Below are 18,724 nucleotides of genomic sequence, written 5' to 3'. Positions count from 1 at the left end.
TTTCTCTGACTGTTTGAGTTGGTTGGCCCACCTGACATATCCATTAGTGTGAAGAGAGCAAGGTGGTTGTTGCAGGTGGATAGTGCGCCCGTTTTTTTTATTTTAGCTTGCGCCCATGTTCGCTTTGCCGCACGGGTGATGAGAGAGTTGCTCTTTTTGCTTTTTAAAGAGGTATATACTCATGCGCGTTTTAAGTTCGCGAGTGGTGAGGAGGAGAGGGGTGGTAGGGTTGGAGGCGACCCCTGACCAGCCGAACACCTGATTGCGATGTTCTTGCTCCAGCGGACGTAAATCGCCGGGTTTAAAGAATGGCGGCTCTTGTCCTAACGTCCCGGACCTCGGCTGCTTTGGAGGTTGCTTCATTCTACTCTGAGGCCTGGCCGTTACACTGCTATTGCCAGAGAAGGATGCGACTTTCCCCGTTGCCGTGGCGCGGTTGCTGTTGATGGTGCTCGAGTTGCTGGCAGGCCGGAATTTCCCCTTGCAGGATGCGGAGCCGGTGAAATTATGTTCCCCGCAGATAAGACATGTTGGCTGACATTCGCGTTCAGCCGTGGCTCCGGAGGCTCCTTTCGTAGCTTTGCCGCCCTGGTGACAGCTGCCGTCGTCAGGGTTGGGGCAATTGTCGACCCTTTACCCGACCGTACCACAACTGTAGCAAGTTGGCATCGTCTTCTGGTAGCGTCGCATCATAACGCACTCGAAGTTGTAATTGATGTAGCGTGGCAACTTCCTCACGAAATAGGTGACCACCGCCACGGTAGATTTTCCAAGCTTTCGGACGAAAGCAATTTCACCCTCACGCCAGTAGAGGTTGGGCTTGATGAACTCAGATATCTACACGGACAGAGACAACGCTGCGGCATAACTCCCCGTTGATATTCCGCGGCATAACTCCCCATATTCTCTTACGACTTCCAGCGCCTCGCTACCAATCGCAAACTGCTGTTCCTTTTCAAGATTGTCGAACGGTACTATACCTTTTTGTATATTATTTTTAGACCCACTGTTCTTTGCCTCTCAAAATTATTGATCGTGTTTTGCAATTCATCTCCTGAGTGGCTTCGCAAGACATTGTCATCGGCGAATAGCAGATTATTATGGTAATCTCACTGACCCCTTATCCAAACTATTCCGAATCCATGTCTCTGAATACCTCCAGTAAAAAGACGGTGAATGCCTTTGCAGAGATAGCGTCTCCTCGCCTGACACCCTTCCCTACTGGAATTTTATTGAAGTAATTATGGAGGTTATAGATATCTTCTAGCGCTTTTGCACAGATCTCTTCTACACCGTGATTCCGTATAGCCTGCATGACTGCTGAGGTTTCGACTGAGTCAAATGCTTTCTTGTGATCAATGAAAGCTATAAGTAGAGGTTGGTTATATTATGCGCATGTTTTTGTCACCTGACTGATAGTGTGCTAATCAACCATCGTCGAGTAGCCGTTACGAAATCTAGCCTGTCCATTTAGATAGCTTTATTTCTAAGGTTATTCCGATTCTATTAGCGGTTACCTTAGTAAATTCGTTCCACTCAACGAACAGATAAAAGCGCAGCGCAAAATGGACGACCGCAGATGGAGGCACCTCAAATGTGCCACAGTAGGCACAGAGCTGGGCTAGTGGGACACACCACAGCATGTGTCACTAACTAGCCCAGCAACAAGTTTTATTGAAGAGTATGCCGATCGGTCTCTGATTTTTCAAGTCCTTGACGTTCCGTTTCTTATGCATTAAGATGATGTTAGTGTTCTTTCAATAGTCCGGCATTCTCGAGGTTATTACATATCGAGTATTCAGGGTAGCTAGTTTTTCGAGCACAATACGCCCACTACCTTCCACATATCTGCTGTTGCCTGATCTTCAGCAGCTTTACCCCGTTCGGTTGCTCTTAGGGCTTTCTTTACTTTTCTTCTGCTGCTGGCGGGATGCCCAAATGCAGTGCGCTACTGTCTGTCTCCTTAGCACAAGGGTTGCATCGGCCACTGCGTAGATTTGTAAAGAATTCGTTGGTTGCAATAACTATGTTGCACTTATTGCTAATGAAATAGCCCCCCTTGTATCTCAGCGCACATATCTGATTTTTGCCTATGCTTAGTTTCTCTTGAACGCTCTTAGGCTACCTGCGGTCCATAGAGCATGTTCGATTCTCCCCGTAATAAATTTTTTATTGTTGGTTACAATGATATATTGAGTAGCTTTGAAAGCCAGTCAGTTCTGTTCTGTATGTGGGGTTAGAGGATTTCATGCTTCCGCGTTTTTTAATCATTTTAATTGTTTTTTAACCGCCTACTTGTAGGGCGCACTCCGTCATGATGGCGGTGAGATTATACTTTATTGCATGAACCTTAAGGTAATCGTGGTCGGTTAAAGCAGGATAAGTGTCTGCAGCGATATGCCGAAATTCTCTACTTTACGTCTTGCAACTCACGTGTTGATGGGCTTCCTTACTTAGTTTCTCCCATTCCCTCTCCAAATGTAGGCAAACGTAGGGGAAGACATAAACATTTCTCTTAGCTTTCGGTTATGTAAATGCCAAACCAAACGAGGTGTCGTTTGTGCTGTTCTGTGCCGGCTTGAATAATCTGAAGTCATTTCTGATGCAGGTCAATGCGTTTGTAATAAACTATGACTCGGCAATATTAGAGTTACCATGAAGGAATCATGCTAAATATTCCTACTGATACGTCCACTTGCTCGTCCAGTGCCCTATGTTTCTTCTGGGAGGAACTGTAAAGAACTGATCCTTTAAGCTCTTCTTTCATACTGCCGTTCCCGTTCCACATTACATTTTCATTCACATTTACGGCAGCTAAAGTTTCATCCCTCAGCTCAAAAGTTAAATCATTCGGTGCTTTTCTTTCCGGCCTGTCCATAGTTCAGTCAAGTTCATTGAATGCTCTCTCCTTTTCATTCGCTGTGTGAACCGGGGTGTCACTGCCATAGCCCTACGTGGCCTGGACACATGTGCGTAAGGGGCCTGTCCGGTGGCCCTGAGCTCTTGAAGGTTCCAAATTCGCTTGCACAATGAAGTTCTCCATCCATCCATCCATTGCTTATCCATTCTTAATTCACCATAAATAGCAGAGTACGTTATTTTTTCTGGTTTCCGAATTTCGAATTAAAATAAAGGGCATAAATTTTTATTTCTGATTATTATATAAATTTTTTCGTGGCGTTATAATTTCAGTTACTAGTGTCACTTAACTCTTTGATAGCATGTACGATTCCATGCGCCATTTCCAGCTACAAAACTGAGGAGAAGGACGAATAAGAAGACAGGTAGCCATGGCGTCGCAGTCTCCTCGTAAGGTTCAGATCGCGACACCCTCATCGAAGCGTTCCGCCGGCCAGTCGCCCTCGGACAGGCGCAGCACAAGCCGTCCCACGTCACCCGCAAGTCCGGCCTCGCCTAGAGTGTCCGCGGCTTCGCCGTCGGCTGGATACTTCGACATCCCTTCAACAGATCGGCGCTCTCACGTTGAGTCGAAGAGCAGGCTGTTCAGCTCGCTCGCAGCCGGGTGGGCAGGATCGCTGAGCATGGGCGTCGCCATCGGCTACTCGCTGCCCGCTAGTCGCAGCCTCGTTCGAGCTAGCGGCACCGCTTCCGACGGAGAAGGCACTGGCCAGGCAGTGTTTTGGTACGAATTTTGAAGACGTACGGTTGTCTTTAAGTGATTCAATGTTTGCGGTCGCCGTGAACCGTCCCATAAATAGGCAGAGCTTTCTGACTCGTTCTTTAATGTTTAGCTTGGAACCGCAGAAGCAAAAGAAGAGAAAGAAAGCTGGCCCTTTCAGTGATAACATTTAATTAACTAAATTGTAATCCGTTAAATACTCCTATCTCAGGGGCATTACCGAAGTCATGAGCTACGCCTAGGATAATATTGCACCAGCCACCATCCAAAACCGCCGATTGGTAGCCGAGGTCTGCAGATTGAGTAAGTACATCCGCAGCATGCTAAATGAGGAAACTATTCTTCGCTACAAGTAGCGGGAAATTAAAGCTAGATTTCTTTTAAATTGACGTTTTCACCCTGTGGTGTTAGGTTATATAAGCGTTTCCATTACAAACCACATTAGCACGAAACGTGCCTTAAGCAGGCGGCGTGGAACGCCTCGAAGTGAGGAGGCAAAGTAGAGGGAAGGAGAGGGCACGTTGAAAGTGAAGAGGGCACGAGCCGGTGGAAGGCGACAAATGGCCAGATAGAAACGGCGGTCGCGAATAAGAAACGAGGAGAGTCTGTGTTTCCCGTATTTAATTTCTAGAGTGGAGAGGGTGCACTGCCTTTCACATGGTTAAAGACGGACTGCATCACACTACCCGCCATCGTCGTGGGGACACTAATGCTAACGCATACTCTCCCGCATGAATCGCAATGACGCCCTGTAACTTTGTTTTAAGAGTTCTGACGTGGATATTATTCTGTGATAATTATGTTCCATTCAGTGAAAAAGCCTTTTTATTGGAGCGCCATTCAACTGAACTCTACAATGTTCAAAACCCTGTGCCTCTGCTTGAACGGGCGACACGATTTTACGGAAAAAAATGCTCCCGCGCGTTTTTAAGGTTTACCTTGATACCTGACATATAGCCCTAGGTGAAGGAACAACATATATGCATCTTATTTTACAACTTAAATGTACGTGCAACACTGCGCACTATGGCTGAAACAGGAAGGGAAGAGGACGTGTTAGAGGCTGCGTTTTTTCTGGAGGCATCAGTGCAGTAGGACTAAGAAAGGCTGCTCTTGACTTGGTGCCTCTGGGGCTGCCGCACCTCAATGAAAGTAAAGTGTAGTAACCCTCATGAGTTGTGCACTGTCCGTACACTTTACAGAACACAACGGCAAAAGAATAAAATCTCTCGCACCCTCCACAGCCGCCCCTTTCCCGTTTCTCTGTTCAATTCTTCATCTTCGATTTGACGGCGTTGTTCCGGTATCCACCCCGGTTAAGAGAGTTCATCTGCCATTATTTCCCCAAACGTCATGCCCAAACACTCCGCCGAGAAATCGAACAAAGGGGTTCTTCCGCAGGTTCGACTCTGTGCTTCCACTCGGGGCTCTCATTGGGGCACTCGGCAGTTCCCTTGTGGCGTTCATACTGGGTCGCCGTTGTACGCTTGCTCTGGGATCTGCGGGCTCGCTTGCTTCGTGGCTAGCCATCTCCTGGTCCTCCGCTGATTCCTGGTACCTTCTCACGGCAAGAGGTGCACTAGGACTCTGCACAGGCGTCGTTTCACTGGCGGCTCCTGCGTACATCGGCGAAATCGCCATGGCCAAGGACAGGGGCAAGCAGGTGAGCTGGGGGGATCGTCTCTCTCTCCGTCTCAATGTGTTTTGCATGTATTGCGGTTAATAGGTGCAGTACACAAGTGATGATATCTCTCGGGACAAGCGTTGACAGTTAAGCTTGGGTACCCTTAGTGGTACGGCAGTGTGGAGAAGTTGCAAATCATCGCCCATGTGACCCAGAGGCACCTTCCAAACCCTGATGGAGCCGCCGCGGTGGCTGAGTGGTTACGCCGCTCGGCTGCTGGCCCGAAAGACGCGAACCCGGCCGCGGCGGTCCAATTTCGATTGAGGCGAAATTCTAGAGGCCTGTGTACTGTGCGATGTCAGTGCACGTTAAAGAACCACAGGTGGTCGAAATTTCCGGAGCCCTTCACTACGGCGTCTCTCATAGCCTGAGTCGCTTTGGGACGTTAAACCCCCATAAACCATAAACCAAACCAAACCCTGATGGAATTGGAGCCTACACATTTTAGAGCACAGATGACAATGGCGCATTCGTGGGCGGAGTGGCGAGTGATGGCGGCGCTGTAAACGTAAGACTGAGTTAAAATCGTGAAGAGGAGGGTTATGAAACAGTGAGATAGTGGTAGCACGAGCGAATATAACATACTGCGATAGGTTCTACGAACTGTTCTATGTTGGCGTCGCAACGGCACCACCCCCCCTCCCCCCAATCTTCGCTATGAGTCCGCTCAAGTATGAACCCGGAAATCATTCCAGAAAAAGATAGGCGGAACAATACACAGCGCGTGGAGGGTATGGGGAGCAAATACACTGCTCGAAGTGGTTTTAACCTTCTTACTGGCTAATTAATTGTATGAGAAAGCTTTTTGTCACAACTGTTGTACAGCATCCGCTATGAGTCTTTGTTCTGGAGAAACGTGTCTCAGATACAGAGAGAAGACAGGGCTTATCATTATTGGCGGATGAAGCCGCAAGCGCTCACCTCTTTACCCTTGGCGCAGTGTGGCGCTCACCAGACGGGCATCGCGGCAGGCATAATGTACACGTACGCTCTGGGCCAGTTCATCGACTGGTCGCAGCTGGCCCTGTGCTGCGCGGTGCCGTCCATCCTCACGGCGGTCCTGCTGGTGCGCGCCGTCGAGTCTCCGCGCTGGCTAATGGAGCAGGGTAGGCGTGGCGACGCCCAGGCGGCGCTGAGGAGGCTGCGCAGATATGCCTCTTTGGCGGACAGCGAGTTCGAGGTAAGCAGCTGCGCAAGTCACGCTACTGCGATGATGCTGATTAGCACGTGTGGAAGAATCAACAGCTGATATTGCATTTTGAACCGGAGCTCGAGAGAAAGAACGGTGAACATGATGTGTGCACGGGTCCCCTAAAACTTGCAACAAAGACGGACGGGAAAATACGCACGCATTGCTCGTCCGCATTGTCATCAGACCTTACTGACGCTACACCCTCATTATGAAAAATCAGGGACCAGCCCAACAGCAATTACATTAACGCGATGACAGGAGTACAGGAGGCAAGTCATAGTCTAGCGCGGGGAACTTGCCACGAGAGACATCAATGTTTGCCACTGACGTCGAAGACGCCGTGCTGCTGCAAAACACCTTCAAAAGTGTGGCCTCATTACACATCAAGGATTGAGGAGTCGGGTTTGCATATTAGGTGGAGACTTGACATATTTATTCGGAAAGGTGTTAGCGTAAAGTCGTCACGTCTACAGTAGCGGTACAAATATATGTGAACAGCGCGGCACCTACGCTCCAGCTTTCGCTGTTGTGTTCATCGCGCTTGTACCTTGGTGGTAACGAAAACAGGCTAGAGTCGGCCATGACAAAATGAGTGCCTTTTTCTTACCGTCCAGGTACAACAGCGATGGAGAACAGTGGTGGGCGTATCCGCCGCGGTGTTCGGTGCACAGCGGCCTAAACTGCTGCCCTCCTTGTTTGGACAATATTTAATGCAGCAGCAAACGCATTATAACTAATTGCTTTCAATCTTTTCGAGTTGTCGTGGTGCTGGCCGAGGCACTCTAGAAACATGGCTGGGCTTTCATTTCGCTTTACTTTTTGTTCGTGTATCGCAGAAAGTACCCAGTGTTTTAGCAAGTCTGCTGTCCTCGTGGTTATCACAGCATTTTGACCTCATGGTATTTCCATATCGTTTCGTCCGTCAGCTATGTTTCGTGGATTGCACTACGTTTTAAAAATAATAAATTAGGCGCATTGCCTCCACAGAGAAAGCGTTTCTGCAAAATTTAAATTTTCCCAATTCTTTGCGGTATCTTCAGCGACGTGGATAATGTAGAAAATTGCTTTGGGCTTTGGTGAAATTGCAAAGAGATAACGGTGGTGACATGACAGATAAGTGCGCCAGCTTACTTTCTGCCAAGGGAAAAAACTAAACTGGTTTGGCATTGGAATGGTTTGGTTTATAAGGTTTTACGTCCCAAGGTGCTTCAGGTTATGAGGGACACCGTAGTCGATGTCTCCGGTAATTTAGACGACCTGGTGTTCTTTATCATGCACTGGCATCGCACAGTACACGGACCTACAGCATTTAGCCTCCATGAAAATACATCCGCCGCACCCAGGATCGAACCCGCGTCTCTCGTGTGTGCAGTCGAGCACCATAACCACTGAGCCACCGCGGCGACGACATCGTAATCAAGCGGGAAAATTATTTTGGCGGTCAAGTATAAAAATAAAAAGTGCGACTCATTTTAAAATTTCCACGCATCGCACTCAGATATTTCAGTTCCCTCGAAATATTTCCTGTTATAATATTATTCCCATATCGCCGAGTATTCTTTGTTTCCAAAGAAAATTAGCGTCCTAATGTCACATCATTATGATCAGCCTGTTTACGCTCACTGCATAACTAAAATTTCTCCCATATGCCTCCAATTAATCCTGTCGTGTACTAGTTGGGACCAACTTTATACGCCCAGACTTCTAAATCTCATCCACCCCCTGGTACGCTAGCTTTCACTTCAAATTTACACCTTCGCTTAACTAAGGCTCTTCATGCACATTTCTAGCCACCTATATGCTCATACGACACCAAGAGTTTCTAAGGCTCTTCATGCATATTTCTTGCCACCTATTTGCTCATAAGACACCCAGAGTTTCTAAGGCTCTTCATGCATATTTCTTGCCACCTATTTGCTCATAAGACACCCAGAGTTTCTTAGATGTCGTAAAAAGTTGCCGGAACTTCACCTTAAGCGCGCAAAGTTAACTCATTAAGCGGGTAGGCTAAGTCACTGGAAGGGTCTGAGAAAATACTTGCGCAGCTCAAACTATAATGTACATCTTTTCAGTGATGACAAAGTTGGCTGCCATTTATCTATACCTTTTGCAATCACTGGGCAGCCAGCAATCATATCAAAAGCGAGTAGTTGAAGGCGACAACTGCGACGCTCGTTGTGAATGAATTCTCTACTCGCGACGTAGAAACTCCCATCCACAGCACATCCCCCTGCTCACTTTTGTTTTTGCTATGAGGCAAGCATTCTTCGCATGATTTTTTAAACACACTCATCGCAGGTGATTGAGGTGATCTACCCGAAAACACCGATGCCCATCCTGCATTACATGCTCGCTGTGGTTGTAATCGTGTCCCAGCAATTCTCCGGCGTCAACGTCATCATGCAGTACGCCACGGGGCCCCTGCAGGTCCAGTTCGGGGCGACTCCGCACGAGGATTTCATCTTCCTCGCAATCATACAGGTACAGGCCCACTCTCAGTAACCCACAGCACGAAAATGAGGCCGCCTTATCGCACATAAGAAGGTTGCACAGAACAAACTATGCAGATCTGTGCCATGCCGTACCTTGCACTCAACTTAGTACTATTATTGTGGCTGGAATATGAAGCAAAAACAGATCACCTACAGCTAAAGCTAAAAGCGTTCTCTCCTAATTTTGTCATGATTCTCTCTACGGGTATTTGCGCAGTTGCAATTACTGGCATCCTTAACCTCAACCTCTTGTTTGCGCAAGCCTTCATTGTTGCATTCCTGAACATTTGTTCAGTTTTTTTTTTGTTTAGCGAGGTTTGTTAATGTCCATCACATCATAGCAGCCGGGCAAAGAAGCAAAGATTTTTGAACTGTAATTTGAACAATGCCCACATACGGTTTATTTTAAGTTCTGTTTCGGTCATGTAGAAAATAATGACAGTCAGCAAGTGACCAGGTAATCTGTAAGGCTGTAACTATTAAAATCGCTAATCCGAACAAGCTCTGCACCCAATTTGATTCTTCCGGCGAGACGCGGAAGACCAGCGGCTCGCGTCCCGCACAAAACGAACAGCCGCGGAGCAATAGCCACAGAGTCCGATCCCGTCGCTGCCTTGTGGCACTCGGTTGTCACGTTGAAGCTGCTGCCATTTACTATACTTGACCATTTGCCATCAGCGAAACCAGCTTCTCGTCATGTATGCCCCTCTGTAGCATGCCAAGTTGTAGCAGCGCCATCGCCGGCGGCAACGCAATGGAAGATGGGACAGAGTAAGTGCCCGGCGCTGTCCGCGTTTCGGTCTTATTGCGCACAGTGACCTTGACTGAACGAATTTGTTTCCTCTCCAGGCAGCATCGAAATCAGCCGCGGCCTGTGTTTACCGCGCAGTGTTTGTGTTCTGCTCGCAATCTTCTCAGTAGTATACATCATGTTGTAGGTCTGCGTTTTACTAGTGTTCCTAATTATATCACGTATTCGTGATGTCAGCTACATCTACAAAACTATAGCGGAATATCCTTTAGGCGGAGCTAAGTAATGTGAAGCTTTGGGCAAGTTGGTGCGATATGCTTTGGGAGGAATGGCGCAGCAGGACAAGAGGTGGAAAGACGTGTTGTTTTTTGTTTTCTTTCGCCCAGGCATTTCCCAGGAGGGAATGGCGCGGCAGGGAAAGACGAGTTGTTTTTTGGTTTCGTTCGTCCACTTCTTTGCAAACGGGAATGGCGCGGCAAATGGGAATGGTGTCAAATGCGCCAAAAAATTCTTAATGCTCTTAAGTTGCCTTCGGTACCAGATCGTAGCTTTCCCAATGCTGTTTGCTCCGCAGTTGGTGACGACAGGGATGTGTGCTCAGCTGCTGGACCTGGCGGGGCGCGTGAGGCCGCTGGCGGTGTCGGTGGCTTTGTGCACGGGCAGCATGATGGTTCTGGGTAGTGTCTACTTTGCGGCAGCAAACCCCGCCTATGCAGTGGACAGCACACTGGCATCTAACCTGATCTTCGGATCCAAGGTACCAAATAGAAATGTGGTTTTTTCTTCTACATTCAAAACTTGATTACAAATCTAAATTGTAGTTCCAAAATGTAGAAATTCGCTTCCGCTACTATCAAGCAAATTTAGATCAGAACGCAATCTCTTTGATATCAGTCGCACTGACCCATCATGAGAAAATGAAACAGGCAAAACATATATTAAAATATACCTTGAATTTTTTTCGGTTGTTGTCTATGTGGCAGACGTATATCTCCTTCACTTCAACAAGGCTCTTTCCAGGGTTAATTAGTTTCTAATAAGGGAAATATTGGAAAGAAGAAAGCGAGAAAGAGGTGCCGTAGTGGAGGACTCCGGCATAATTTGGGCCAGCTGGGGATCTTTAACGTGCAGTGAAATCGCACAGCACACGGGTGCCTTTTTGCGTTTCACCTCCATCGATACACGAAAAAAAAGGGGGGGGGGCAGGAGGATGCTTGAAAAGGACAAGACACAGCTGCATACATATGCTTCATTCAGCAAAAAGAAACACGAATACAGCAAGGATTCAACGCAGCCATTTTCTCCTTTACTTCTTTCATTACTGACAGGTCCAGCAGGAGCTGGCTTGTCGACCATTCTTAAGCCAAAAAGATCCCAGTTAAAATAACCAAAATTTCTGTTCGCCAAGTGGTTTAATTGTAATAGCGGGCCCATAATTTCAGGGCCCTCAGTCATGGAAGGAAGCAAGCTGAAAGGGGCGCTGGTGCAGCTGGATAATTTGGGACGGTAGACAACTTAGTGATAGTAGTTGTTTCTCTTCCGGCCCCCTTGCCCTCAACCCTACAATAGTTCCAGCTAGGGCTCTTATTTCCTGATCTCAAGTATTTTTTTTCCTGGCAATGACTAATGGGTCCGACTGAAAGCGCGGGTGGTCTGTTTTGTCAGCAAAAGCAACCGAGACGCGTAACTAGTACGTGCGGCTCAAGAACGAGGCTAGAAAACACTTCGAGTGCGAATCGATGTGGTCTGTATACGGGTGCATGTAGGCTGGAGCGTCAAGCGTCGAAAACGTTCCTTTCGGCCAGCACGAACTGTAAGTCCTGCACAATAAGGATGGGTATGAAGAAAACAGTTTTTGGGGTTTCGCCTCATTCCTAGGAAGGGCGAAGGAGCTTCTGTCTCCTGGAGGAATACGACGGTAAGATAGAGGAGCGCTAAAAGAAATGCAACAATTGCACTAAGTTTGGTCATTAACACTGAATTGTGTGTGACTTGAGGCAGGCATTGCTTCCATTGTTGTTTCACTTCAAAAAAGAAAGCAAAAACAAATAATTTGTTTTGACGTGACGTAGCGTATACATTCTATTCTCTTTAAGTGCGCCTCTTTGGCACCACTGGCGCAGCCAAGTAAACAAAATGCTCCACACAACGCTTTTTTAGGCTAGCATTAGACCGTCATCAGTACTTCCGCTAATCGCGCACCCTATTTTATGTAGTTGGCAAAGAGCACTATTTTCTTTTTTTATTTGCGATATGCTGGTATCATGAGAATACATGTATGCTCCGTTGCTTTGATCAAGGCACCGTAACAGGAACGAAATCTTGCGGATCCGAGTCTTTGACACAAAATTACGCACAACGCCAAAATTACAAAGAGGTTTGGTTTTTGGGGATTTAACGTTGCAAAGCGACTCGGGTTTTGAGGGAGGCAGCAGTGGAGGGCTCCAGAAATTTAAACCACCTGAATTATTTTATATGCACTTGACTCGGAGAGTAAACAGGCCTCTAGAAATTCGCCTCCATTGAAATCCGACCGCCGCGGCAGGGTTCGATCGAGCGTCCATCGGGCCAGCAGCCGACCGCCGTAACCACTGAGCCATCGCGGTGGCTGATTACAAATAGGAATTTCCCGGAATTGTTAAAAGCAAGACAGCAGGGAAGACGACGCCAGACATCAGGACGCACCTCACACATTTTAAGATTCTGAGCTTGCATCAAAAAGCACATTTCCTGAAAATAATTTTGAGGGAGTGAAATGCATGTTTTAACACGATATCGTTAACGGTTTCGTTCAGCGGAGAAGCCGCCTTTATTGTTTTTGTGCGCTTGTCGAGAAAATCAGGATTGATTGAAAGGGTCGTGACGTCAGAACGACGCCACCTATAGCGGTTAATTCAAACACTCTACAAAGATCCTACAGAACAATAGTGATAACGTTAGTGCGCAATTTCTCATCGACCAATGGCGCGTGGCGTCATTCCTTCGCCGTTATGTAGTGCATGTGAAGAATGAAAATCAATTGCGCTGAACGAAGAGTGTTCGAGCCGGGACTCACACCGTTGCACCTTTGGTGGTGAGCCGGACGCCCTACCCTTCGAACACTAAGGAACGTTGGTTCGGCTTGGTAAATTGAGGCATTGTGTCTCTTGTGATAAATAAAAAATAAAGGGCATGTCTATATCTGAGAAATAATGTGAAAAGAAGACCCCAGGCCGCTGAAGAGAGGCGTTAACGCTATCGCGCCGTATCCTTAAGGCGGAGCTTTTCTTTTTGCAAATAGAGCCAGAAAGGTCTATTTGCCAAATTAAAACTGCACCTTAATATTTTATAACGATTACTTGATTGCGTCACATGCTGAACAATATCATTTCAATTTGCTTTCAAAATTTTGTTTACAAAAACTAAATGCTCCTCAGGAACTGCAAAACTAACAAACATATCGTGCAATTTGTTCATGAAATAACGATGGGAGCACTCATTATTATTTTGAATCAGAAGATAGACATCGTTATTGGGAAGTAGTGAAAAATTTCGGTTGCTTTAACCGTAATAGGCATTTCATAAATGTCTCTAACTTTAAGATGGATCTGGCCGGTATCACCACCGACCCCGCAGAACTGGTCGAGTGAACTGATCTATCTGTGTAAATATGTATGCGGTGACTGTGGTAAGAATGCAGGTGATTCAATGTCAGTTGTCTGAGAGCGGGCAGTGATACACCAGCTTTCTTTGTAATGCTAGGAATATAGAGGTGAACCCGAGGTTCATGAAGACTCCGTAAGGGTGAGCTCGGTCTTGACGCAGGGGTGAACGACGATGGAAGATATGCGCGATGGGCTTCAATGACTTTGGCGAATGCAGTACGCGGCCTAATTATTGGGAGCGTTGCGAGGTGATGACAAGGAACCCGTGTGAGGTGCCGAATGTGTATTCTCATGGTGTCAACAGCAATGTATGTAGTAACAGGATGTTCCCGGGCAACAAGAACAGTTTCTGCTGTTGACGCACATTTAGGCAGTCCAAGACAGATACGGAGAGCTTGCGATTGCACACCCATCCAACATCTTCAACTGGTGCGGAACTCGCAGCCTTACGGGCTGCGGTAGAGTTCATCAGTCAAGAACCTCCACATGACTGGACGGTTTTCACCGACTCTAAAGCAGCCCTTCAAGCCCTGCAAGCTGCGCTACGCCGCGGGTCGCAGGAGCAACTTGTTGCTGAGATCCGTCTACTGTACCACGGCACCGTTTCCAAAGGTCATGACATCATTTTTCAATGGCTGCCAGGACAACGTTGTATTAACGGTAATCACCAGGCCGATGCGGCTGCGCGTTCTGCTCACAACGACGGACTTCCAGTGAGGATCCCAATATCGAGACCTGACGCTGCCTGTGGGCTTCGCCCTTTGGCGCTGGAGCTCACACTTTCAGCGTGGAACACGGGAGAGTTTTGCAACCTCCGCCTCAAGGCACTGGACCCTGAACAGCGCCTTCGTCTTCCACGTAACTTAGAACGTCGCGACGCAACACTGTTATGCCGTTTATGTATCGGTTTTGCATTTATCAATTACTATGCTTTCCGGATGGGGATAGCCGACAGCCCTGCCTGTGAGAGCTGTGGTTATGAGGAGACCATCGCTCATCTTCTCTGTGAGTGCCCTCTATTTGCTAGTGCAAGACATACATTGTGTTGTGCCCTGGACCGCCTCGATCCTCGCCCATTAATAGAGCAAAAAATCCTCGGTCCGTGGCCACAGCAGTCGACTTCCCTCAAGGCATACAAGGCACTGTTTGCCTACTTAAGAGCGACTGGATTGAGTGACAAATTGTGACAGCGTTGTGCGTGTTCCTTTTACCCTTCTCTCTTCCTCCTTTTAGTCCCCTAATCCCTCTTCCACAGTGCAGGGCAGCCAACCAGAACCCCTTTGTGGTTAACATCCCTGCCTTTCCCTCCTCATGTATGTATGTATCTATCTATCTATCTATCTATCTATCTATCTATCTATCTATCTATCTATCTATCTATCTATCTATCTATCTATCTATCTATCTATCTATCTATCTATCTATCTATCTATCTATCTATCTATCTATCTATCTATCTATCTATCTATCTATCTATCTATCTATCTATCTATCTATCTATCTATCTATCTATCTATCTATCTATCTATCTATCTATCTATCTATCTATCTATCTATCTATCTATCTATCTATCTATCTATCTATCTATCTATCTATCTATCTATCTATCTATCTATCTATCTATCTATCTATCTATCTATCTATCTATCTATCTATCTATCTATCTATGTATCTATCTATCTATCTATCTATCTATCTATCTATCTATCTATCTATCTATCTATCTATCTATCTATCTATCTATCTATCTATCTATCTATCTATCTATCTATCTATCTATCTATCTATCTATCTATCTATCTATCTATCTATCTATCTATCTATCTATCTATCTATCTATCTATCTATCTATCTATCTATCTATCTATCTATCTATCTATCTATCTATCTATCTATCTATCTATCTATCTATCTATCTATCTATCTATCTATCTATCTATCTATCTATCTATCTATCTATCTATCTATCTATCTATCTATCTATCTATCTATCTATCTATCTATCTATCTATCCATCCATCCATCCATCCATCCATCCATCCATCCATCCATCCATCCATCCATCCATCCATCCATCCATCCATCCGTCTGTCTGTCTGTCTGTCTGTCTGTCTGTCTGTCTGTCTGTCTGTCTGTCTGTCTGTCTGTCTATCTATCTATCTATCTATCTATCTATCTATCTATCTATCTATCTATCTATCTATCTATCTATCTATCTATCTATCTATCTATCTATCTATCTATCTATCTATCTATCTATCTATCTATCTATCTATCTATCTATCTATCTATCTATCTATCTATCTACCTATCTATCTATCTATCTATCTATCTATCTATCTATCTATCTATCTATCTATCTATCTATCTATCTATCTATCTATCTATCTATCTATCTATCTATCTATCTATCTATCTATCTATCTATCTATCTATCTATCTATCTATCTATCTATCTATCTATCTATCTATCTATCTATCTATCTATCTATCTATCTATCTATCTATCTATCTATCTATCTATCTATCTATCTATCTATCTATCTATCTATCTATAACTTTAACAGAAATACTACTGAAAATCCTATTTTCGTAACATCTTAAACGTATGCTTGTCTTTGTTTTTATAAACTTTGTTACGCAAGCTGTAAAACGCATTAGAAACGACCTGAGAATTGGTTGTTTGATTTCTAAACGTAAGCTCAAATAATGACGGTACAATCTGAGCCCTAAGTCAGCTCAACTTTCACCGTTAAGCATACGCATATTAGCGCTCCAGTTCGCTCCTGCTGTCCCAAAACATCTCTTTTCCCTCCGCTTCGCCACCTTGGTTTACTGCTCACCTTCCTTCTTAAAATCTCTCACCAGCCTCCTCGCCCTCTTCCCTACTCTAATCTGCGGCGCAGTGCGGGCACATACCCAACAATCCTGGACGCATGCATTTTAGAGCTTGAAACCATTGATGAATGCAATTTTTTTCATATAATGTAAGATTTCACTATAACAATCAATACGTCAAAAGATTACCCGACGGCAGTCTTGTTTCTTTTCTCCATTAACGTTTTTGCTATTGTTAAAAGCATTCCCCCTTGGTTTTCTATGGCAGTCTCAACTGTTCTATGCGATTGATGGAAACACTTTAAACGAGATATTTTGCAACACATCAAAAGAATGGACGATTACCTTCAACATTTCAATAAAAGTGTCTTATAATTTTCCGATTTTAAAAATTTTTTCCTGTTAATGTAGGACATGTTTATCGCGCACGGATGTCTGCAGGTCGTCTTCAGCGCCGCCTTTTCCGCTGGCCTTGGTCCCGCGTCCTGGGTGCTGGCCGTCGAACTGGCGCCGCTGCGCGCAAGCGGCTTCGACTTCGGCAGCGTGTGCGCCTTCTACTGGGCCTCAGCGCTGGCAGTCGTCAGCCTGTTCGCCACGCTGGGAACGGACCAGCACTCGCTGGCGGTGCTCTGCTGGGTCTGCGGCACCGTCACCTTCGCGGGCGGCGTCACCACCTTCACGTTTGCTCCGGAAACCGTCGGCATCAGCGTCGAAAGCATACTGATGGAGGGCCAGGACTACAAGAAGAAAAAGAAGACATCGGACACGGCTGAAGCTGCCACCTCTTCCATCACGCCGCGTCCTGACGAAGCTAAGGCTCTCAGCCAACACAAAGAAAACAGCTCGAGGGCGCGGCTTGGTGTTCCAGCAGCTGAAAGAGGTCACACGGCTGGGGTCGAGTGAAGCTGAAGCTTTGGCCGAGGATGACGATAGGCATCAGGAACGGGCTCGGGCACTCCCTGATGAGGTGTTGCGTAGCGGAGCCATCTCGTCGTCCCATAGTGCTCTGGCCTCGACGCCTTCTATCCATATGGCTGGTAGTGGCCGCCAAAAGTAGGCGGAGCCGTGATAGGAAAGCACAAGTGCTCATTGTGTAGGACTTGTGCTACATAAGATGTAGACATGCGCTTCTCCGACATGCAAGCCGTTAATATCGCTCACTGTGTCTTCTCTAATGTCAGGCTGCCATTTCATTTTATATATTTTGCGCTGCGAAATTTCAATATAACATTCCCACCTGGTTTCGCCGGTAATTTCACCTGTAGCGCCACGTTTGCTCGTGTATGTACCTCATTATTTAACTGCCCAACAATATAGTTCTTCTCTACATGAAAGTGCAAACTGTTATCGTCAATCTGAGGATGTTCGTAGCCGTGTTAATCTTTCTTAGTTGAGATATACCTCTTATTTATGCAATAAGCGCCGCAACATCACTTGCGACTACGACCTCTATTTTCTTAGTGCCATTCCGCTACCAGCAAAAATCGCCCAGCTTAATCCACGGTGGCTGTACACTCAAAATCCATAATTACAGTCATACTTGCAACGTGCTATAATGCCTGCCTTGACAATCCTATTGAAGTTTCACTAGCGCAGTTTCTTATCACTTTGTTCAAGCACTGCAGTTGATGGCCACGGTCGATAGCGATGGTGTTGCACATCCACGTAACTCTCCAGCTCCCTCCCGCACGCGCCTGGCGCTACCTTTACCGTCGTCGGCTAGCGTGCGCCCTCACTCCTGATCTCTGACCAAGCATAGCTCTTCCCAGAAACTAGGTGATCACACCGCATACACAGACCGTCCTCCGCGCATAGTGGAACGTTCGTCGTCATCGGGCGTAACTTGCGGTCGTAAAACGCTTCGAAAAGCATGACGGAAACACTGTGAGCGTTTTTGTCCTATCCGTGAACAGTACTTTTTAAGTTACGGGTAGCCATACAGCGGAAGAACATGCGGGCACTAACTAGATGGAAGGAATTGAGAGACCGAGTCAAAGGCACATGGTAGTGCAAGTTGCCCTAATTCAATTGGCATCATGACCAGCTTTCTGAATATGACCACTAGCGTAATCTCTTGGCTTACGGCAGCGAACGTCGCCTAACTCGATGGGGATATTTTTATTTCGTAATGTCAAGGAAAGTAGAGGGTGCGCCGAACTTCGACGCATATATGACGATGTTCAAGGCCGACTATCCCACATCCCTGAGAAATCTCTCGTGCTTAAGTCTTCGTGCGCTCAGAAAGACTAGTTCTGGCGAGCTTAGAAAAGCAATGGAATGCACCGAGCATACCAGCTATACTTGACGATTTTGAGTGTTCAGCGCCACTTTACTCATGGTGGCAGCCGTGCAAACTAAAAGCGTTTGGCTATTTTTGTTCCAAAAACATGCAATTCGAAACGAGAAATTGGCCGAAATGGCTGCGCTCTAAAGACGAATAACTATTAGCTTTCCGATTGTAATACAGCGCAAAGCCAAGCAC

The 18,724-nt window shown here is 46.3% G+C and overlaps 1 protein-coding gene across 1 annotated transcript; it reads left to right on the top strand.

The window, feature by feature from the left end:
* The first annotated feature begins 5,067 nt into the window (after positions 1–5,067).
* Positions 5,068–17,145, top strand: LOC144134188 (facilitated trehalose transporter Tret1-like). Its single transcript, XM_077667147.1, has 5 exons — positions 5,068–5,303; positions 6,265–6,504; positions 8,815–8,997; positions 10,334–10,516; positions 16,684–17,145. The coding sequence occupies exons 1-5, from the start codon at positions 5,280–5,282 to the stop codon at positions 17,143–17,145; spliced, it is 1,092 nt and encodes a 363-aa protein (XP_077523273.1). The 5' UTR covers positions 5,068–5,279.
* Positions 17,146–18,724: the final 1,579 nt, after the last annotated feature.

The sequence above is a fragment of the Amblyomma americanum genome, chromosome 5, assembly GCF_052857255.1.
Source record: "Amblyomma americanum isolate KBUSLIRL-KWMA chromosome 5, ASM5285725v1, whole genome shotgun sequence".
In the NCBI taxonomy this organism is placed as follows: domain Eukaryota; kingdom Metazoa; phylum Arthropoda; class Arachnida; order Ixodida; family Ixodidae; genus Amblyomma; species Amblyomma americanum.
This window is presented reverse-complemented; position numbering and strand designations above follow the sequence as displayed.

Bases quoted from the DNA above. Each gene is read 5' to 3' on its own strand.
- LOC144134188 (XM_077667147.1), top strand. From the start codon at position 5,280: ATGGCCAAGGACAGGGGCAAGCAG. The intron at 5,304-6,264 runs GTGAGCTGGGGG...CCCTTGGCGCAG, and splicing joins CCAAGGACAGGGGCAAGCAG to TGTGGCGCTCACCAGACGGG. The intron at 10,517-16,683 runs GTACCAAATAGA...GGATGTCTGCAG, and splicing joins ACCTGATCTTCGGATCCAAG to GTCGTCTTCAGCGCCGCCTT.